Source organism: Zingiber officinale, chromosome 4B (genome assembly GCF_018446385.1).
Source record: "Zingiber officinale cultivar Zhangliang chromosome 4B, Zo_v1.1, whole genome shotgun sequence".
Taxonomy (NCBI): domain Eukaryota; kingdom Viridiplantae; phylum Streptophyta; class Magnoliopsida; order Zingiberales; family Zingiberaceae; genus Zingiber; species Zingiber officinale.
Genome location: NC_055993.1, coordinates 2866986 through 2872902, shown reverse-complemented (window position 1 = coordinate 2872902; position 5917 = coordinate 2866986). Strand labels below are relative to the sequence as shown.

Below are 5917 nucleotides of genomic sequence, written 5' to 3'. Positions count from 1 at the left end.
CCTAATTTATCCCTCGATTCTCCAATTTTACACCTACATTCACATTCATTGTTGCATAAATGAAATTCGCCAAGTCATTAGAGAATACCCTTCTCCAGAGCTCTCCAGGACTTTGTTTGGAATTTTCTTTACCATGTCAAGCTTCTAGTTAACCTTGACTTGCTTTGTTAGGCATTTGATTATCTTTGATCTGTTGGACTTCCTCTTGTTTGACATACAATCACCCTTGATGTGTCGGGATTTCATCGTGCCATGTCAAACATGCATACACTTGTGACAAGGCCCTTTGTCTAACATCAAAACCAATTGTACCAACACATAAGGCATTATGATTCAGCCCTAGAAGAAGCTTAAGTACCAAACATGCTAGGTTGGTGAGTTTCAGTCAATTGGTATTTTTCCTTTTTTATAACAATCAATAATAATTATAATCTTAATTACATTCTAGCATACCTCCCTTATTGAGAATGTTTATTTGCAGGATTGCTTTTCAGTAAGTCTATACAAGTGGCCCAAAGTCCTATAATTCAACATTTTTCAGCTAATAAAAAGAATTCCAGTTTGTTTTCTTTGCTTGAAACTTTATTCATTGTTCGTCTTTTGTGCAGCATTATACTATTTCTTTTATTTGTGGCTTTTTATTTTGATTTGTCTTTTTTTTGATAAGTTGTGTACTATTCTAGCTATAGAGATGAGTAATATCACTGGGATCATAGTCTGGGCTTATTGTTTTCATGCAGCTTGTATGCTTTTACCTCTACTAACCTGGACTTTGGCATTATCAGGGTTTTGCAATGACAATATTCTCAATGCATGGTTTCCCTTGATCTGTTTGCCATTGTTTAGAGATCCAAATCATGGAGCCTTCTTTCCTGGTTATCAGATTTTGCATTCTGTGATTTTTATCCTACTGATGTTTGATAGATCAAAAACCATTTTGATGTGGGCCTATCAAACAACTCTCCAAGTGAAGCATTTTGTGTGATGAAGATTTCAGACACTCTATGCAATTGGAGGAGTTTGGCTTGGGCATGGAGAGAAATTTTTGCAGTCAGCTTCCTTCTCTTACATCCCTCCATTTGATTGCATCAGGTGGTCAGCACTCTGAAATTAGTGTTGCATACTTTTCATGGCCTATTTCTACCCTAATGCATGCTGCCGCAGAAGATCGAGCTAATTACTTTGCTAACCTTCAGAAAGGAATACTACCAGCACATGTTGGTAAATTGCCAACTGGCCAGCAAGCCACAACACTACTTGATCTGATGACTATAAGAGCATTCCATAGTAAGATTCTTCGTCGTTTCAGTCTTGGTACTGCAATAGGATATAGAATCAGAGAGGGGATATTGACTGACATCCCAGCAATTCTCGTTTTTGTTGCTCACAAAGTGCACAAGAAATGGCTCAGTCTCAACCAGTGCCTGCCATCTACCCTTGAGGTAAATAGTAGTTTCATTTACAGTTGGGTTGGTGTTATGAGAATGAGGATTCCATGCTGCAGTTAATTTTAATGTTACCATGCCTTGTATACTTAATAGAGATTAAAATTTTTTCAGGGTCCAGGGGGCATATGGTGTGATGTGGATGTAGTGGAATTCTCTTATTATGGCACACCAACACTAACTCCCAAGGAGCAATTGTACAATAAGCTTGTAGATGAGCTGCGAGGAAGTGATCAATGTATTGGTTCAGGCTCTCAGGTACTAAGTACATTAACAAATTTTTTTTTTTTTTTAAAACCAAATGTTTCTAATACCCCTACATGTATGGAATAGCTTATTGCGCAATATCTAAATAAATTACTAGATTTTGTGAAGTTCATTGCTTGATGAGTGAAAAAGCAATGTCACATAACATGGGCTTTTGACTTCTATTTTCTAAGAGTTATTGTTGGACTAACAATATTTGTTGTTTAATGGTGCTTTGAGACACTCAAATCAGTTGATTACTGTTTCTTCTATACTACACTGCATCAGCTTCCTAATCTGGATTTTTTTGAGTGATTTGGAGTGTGTGATTGTGTTTATACCCAATACTCAACGCTTCATCTATTATACCCAATACTCAATGCTTCATGTATTATAGCCTTTTTATCCTCTTGCCTGTGAGAACCTATTAGACAATTTAAAGAATCTTAGGGAAGTGAGCTGTTGTGTTAGTCCAAGTTCTGCTACAGTAGTCCATCTAATGGCAACGAATTAAAGTTTGAGTGTTATTTTGTTCTCAACTTGTCTTAAATGCAGAAATATAGCTTTTTTGAGTTAAGCACAACTTTAGATTACTCTAGCTGATGAGTGTTTTTGCTTCTGTTTCTCATTAATCTAGTGCAAACTATGATTTTATCCATGTCCTTTTATGTTAATATTAGGTTGCAAGCCAAGAGACATATGGGACCTTAGGGGCTGTTGTGAAAAGACGAACAGGAAACAAACAGGTTGGGTTTCTAACAAACCGTCACGTTGCAGTTGATCTGGATTATCCTAATCAAAAGATGTTCCATCCATTACCACCCAACCTTGGACCTGGAGTCTATCTTGGTGCAGTTGAGAGGGCCACATCTTTCATTACAGATGATGTTTGGTATGGGATTTATGCAGGAACAAATCCAGGTAGCTCAAGATCTAGCATTACATTAATTTATCTTGTTTAACATTATCTTGTATCTTAGACTTAGAAATCCTCGTTTTGCTTATTTGTTTGAATGCGATGGGATTGTGAGGTCAATGCTTTTGATAAAATATTCTTGAATGAATGCAAGACATGTAAAGGAGAAATGATTTTTTGAAGCCATTTTTATTGGTCGAGCTTTATCACTCACACTCCCAAACATATTTCAAGATATTATTCAATTTGATTATTTTGTACACCTGTTTGTCTTTGCTGATCAAATATACCCTTTTCATTCTGGTGTACCTGCAGAAACTTTTGTCCGAGTTGATGGTGCATTTATCCCCTTTGCTGATGGATTTGATGTCTCCAGCATTACCACCTCAGTGAAAGGACTGGGTGAGATTGGTGATGTTAAATTTATTGATCTCCAGTCGCCAATTGACAGCTTAGTGGGGAGAAAAGTGATGAAAGTTGGGAGAAGCTCTGGTTTGACTAATGGAACAGTGATGGCTTATGCTCTTGAATACAATGACGAGAAAGGAATATGCTTTTTCACAGACTTCCTTGTTGTGGGTGAGAACCTGCAAAGTTTTGATCTTGAAGGTGATAGTGGGAGCCTTATCGTTCTAACAAGAGAAGATTCTGAGAAACCTAAGCCTATAGGTATCATCTGGGGTGGGACTGCTAACAGGGGAAGATTGAAGCTTAATAGTGGCCATTCTCCCGAGAATTGGACAAGTGGAGTTGATCTGGGTCGTCTTCTTGATCTTTTGGGACTTGATCTCATAACAACAAGACAAGGACTTGAAGGTTTGATTCTTCACTTTTGATGCTGTAAAATTAAATAAATCTTCAATGCACTATTTCTCCTTATCTTCCCCTGTTGATTGCATTGTATCTTTCTTTCACTTTGTTACTACAGATGCCCTACAAGAGCAAAGATTTGCTTTGGCAGCTTCTATCAATTGCACAGTTGGTGAATCATCTCGAATGATAATGAACTCGGGAGATAAAAAGGATGATGAAATATACACACCTTTATGCATTGGCATTCAACATTCCCATTCTGAAGGTGCTACTGGTTCAGGAGTGAATGCATTTCATAAGGATGCTGAGTTTCAGGTTGACAGAGTTGAGGTTGCGAACAACATTGAAGACCAACAGTTTGTTCCAAATTTAATTAGTACGTCTCCAGCAATCCTTGTGGAGGATGACAATTTTGAAAGGAGGAATCTATCTGCATTAATAAACTCGTCCAAGGATGATATTTGTATTTCATTGCATTTTGGGGATCGTGAAACCTAGGGACAATGTTATGATAGCATGGCAATTAGATTTACAAAGACATTCATTGTGTGACTTACTCGTTCAAGTATAACTTTCAATGATATCTGTATAACACACGGATGAATTCTACAGTTTTGAGACGAAAATTATCAACAGCCTTTTAAAGGGAGGACTGAATTATCTTTCAACTACAGAAAAACTTCACCTTGCCATCATCTTCGTTAGGTGGTTCTACACGTTCAAAAGGTCAGTTAACCATCTTGTCAGACATTTCACATGTTTTCTCGATAGCTTCTTTTAAGTATATGCCTCTAAATATGTAAAAGATAATTTCATTAATAGGTTTTCCTTGACTTACACTTGCATAAATTTGTTTCTGTATCAGACTTAGTGTTTCTCAAGGTCAATCAAGAATGCTCGTTGTTATTTTATTCTGATGATTTTGCCCAATTGTTTTAAAAAAAATGTTTAATACACTTGATCAATTAGATGAATTATTGCTTTATGTATGTACTATTGTACCATCATTAGCTGGATAGTTTAATGCGCCGCTTAGCATATTCAGAGGACAAATAAACAGTTACTTTGGTTAATTAGTGACTTGTTTGTTTCCGGTACGACTTTCGACTATAGATGTGGGTTCCTCATTAGCTGAAGCCTTAAATTACATGAACAAGTTTTGTGGTTTCTCTCTCTCATGTATATTGAGTTCTGCTTGTTTGTTGCACAATCATGGATATGAAACAATATTGCCTCTTTGTTGTACACTATCCACACACTAGAAAAGCTTTGTGGTTGCCTGGAATTAGTTCAGAAGAATTATCGATAGCTGCGTAAATTAGATATGAACAAAGTAGGTACGCACCGATATAAGAACTTGAAACCTTCAATTTCTCACAGGAAGTCACTTTGTTTCAGATAGTTTAGGACCTAGCAACTGCAGTACCGAGCGATTATGAAGCATAGCATAAGAATTAAATGAACAAGAGAAAACACTTTTGGAGAAGAAAACATGTGATAGGTGTCAAAGGAAAGTCGAACTCTCCTACCTTTGTTTAGCTAGTTCTGTGAGAGAATCCTGTCGAGGAAAAGAAATGGAACATCATTCAATTGTTAGTGAGCGAGTGATTGAAGCTGCCAGATGACCTAGTAGAGGAAATCATTTCTTTGAAACACTCATTCTTCATCTCTGGTTGATACCTGATCAACTCCATGGAGTAGACCCAACAAGAGCAGCAAGTCGATCCTCAACTAGATCAAGCTGGCAGCTTCAATCTCTCGCGCTAACAAAACAAACCCCAAGGTTGCCCGATTCTTCAAGCGAACGGGGAGATAAAGGAGAATGGCTAGCAGAACTCCTTTTCCATCTGTTTATATAAACAGCACATCTCATTACCAAACCTTGATATCCTCTACTTGCGCCATTGGCATCAAATGTGTGCTCATGGTATGTTTTGGTCCCTTGTTTGTACAGCTAGCGACAACGACTCTTGTCTCAGTAGGTTGATCAATACGATATCAAAATAATAATGGCCATAATACAGAGAGATACAATAGCAATCTAGCAGCACACATATCATATGAATTGCATGTTTAATCTAACATATGCTTGTGGCTGTGCTGCAAGTTGTAGTGCCTCAAGATATCAGTTGTCTGGCGTATCTTTGTGGGCAAAGAAGGGCACACCCCATAATCTGTAGGACCACAGCCACAAAGGTTCTTATTTAATAGCTTATCCTTTCTGGACTGTTGTTGGCCGATCTGACTGTCTCGTGGATTTGATGTGTTCGTTAAAGGACTGAAAAGGAGGTTTCAAGGTTGTCAAGATGCAGAGGGAACTTGCATCTTCTTCCTCTTCACAAGTGAGATAGAGTTATGACGTGTGCCATATCTTCCAATTGCGTTGGATTGGGAAAGTAGTGATCACTAGTTTGATATGCGTATATCTGAATTGTTGATGATGCAGTAGCAATCTACCACCGCACCATGGAATGATGATGCCAAAGTTTTTGAATTT

At 37.6% G+C, this 5917-nt stretch overlaps 1 protein-coding gene and 1 long non-coding RNA gene across 5 annotated transcripts; one reads left to right on the top strand and one right to left on the bottom strand.

The window, feature by feature from the left end:
- Nucleotides 1-785: 785 nt before the first annotated feature.
- LOC121974431 (protein NARROW LEAF 1-like) lies at nucleotides 786-4055 on the top strand. 2 transcript variants are annotated; one of them, XM_042525494.1, is made up of 6 exons: nucleotides 786-1092; nucleotides 1197-1442; nucleotides 1560-1703; nucleotides 2372-2612; nucleotides 2923-3423; nucleotides 3536-4055. In XM_042525494.1, exons 2-6 carry the CDS (start codon nucleotides 1266-1268, stop codon nucleotides 3916-3918), a joined length of 1446 nt encoding a protein of 481 aa, XP_042381428.1. In that variant the 5' UTR covers nucleotides 786-1092; nucleotides 1197-1265; the 3' UTR covers nucleotides 3919-4055. The 2 variants fall into 2 exon arrangements, with proteins under 2 accessions (XP_042381428.1, XP_042381427.1); XM_042525493.1 differs by having other exon boundaries at nucleotides 786-1442.
- Nucleotides 4056-4522: 467 nt separating this feature from the next.
- LOC121974433 lies at nucleotides 4523-5218 on the bottom strand. 3 transcript variants are annotated; one of them, XR_006110002.1, is made up of 3 exons: nucleotides 5101-5218; nucleotides 4950-4978; nucleotides 4523-4837 (listed from the first exon to the last, which is right to left on the bottom strand). It is a non-coding gene; the product is annotated as an uncharacterized LOC121974433 (long non-coding RNA). The 3 variants fall into 3 exon arrangements; XR_006110003.1 differs by having other exon boundaries at nucleotides 4523-4699; nucleotides 4766-4837; nucleotides 4950-5191; XR_006110001.1 differs by having other exon boundaries at nucleotides 4950-5191.
- Between the last annotated feature and the right edge of the window lie 699 nt (nucleotides 5219-5917).

Bases quoted from the DNA above. Each gene is read 5' to 3' on its own strand.
- LOC121974431 (XM_042525493.1), top strand. From the start codon at position 1,005: ATGCAATTGGAGGAGTTTGGCTTGGGCATGGAGAGAAATTTTTGCAGT. The intron at 1,704-2,371 runs GTACTAAGTACA...TGTTAATATTAG, and splicing joins GTATTGGTTCAGGCTCTCAG to GTTGCAAGCCAAGAGACATA. The intron at 3,424-3,535 runs GTTTGATTCTTC...TTGTTACTACAG, and splicing joins AACAAGACAAGGACTTGAAG to ATGCCCTACAAGAGCAAAGA.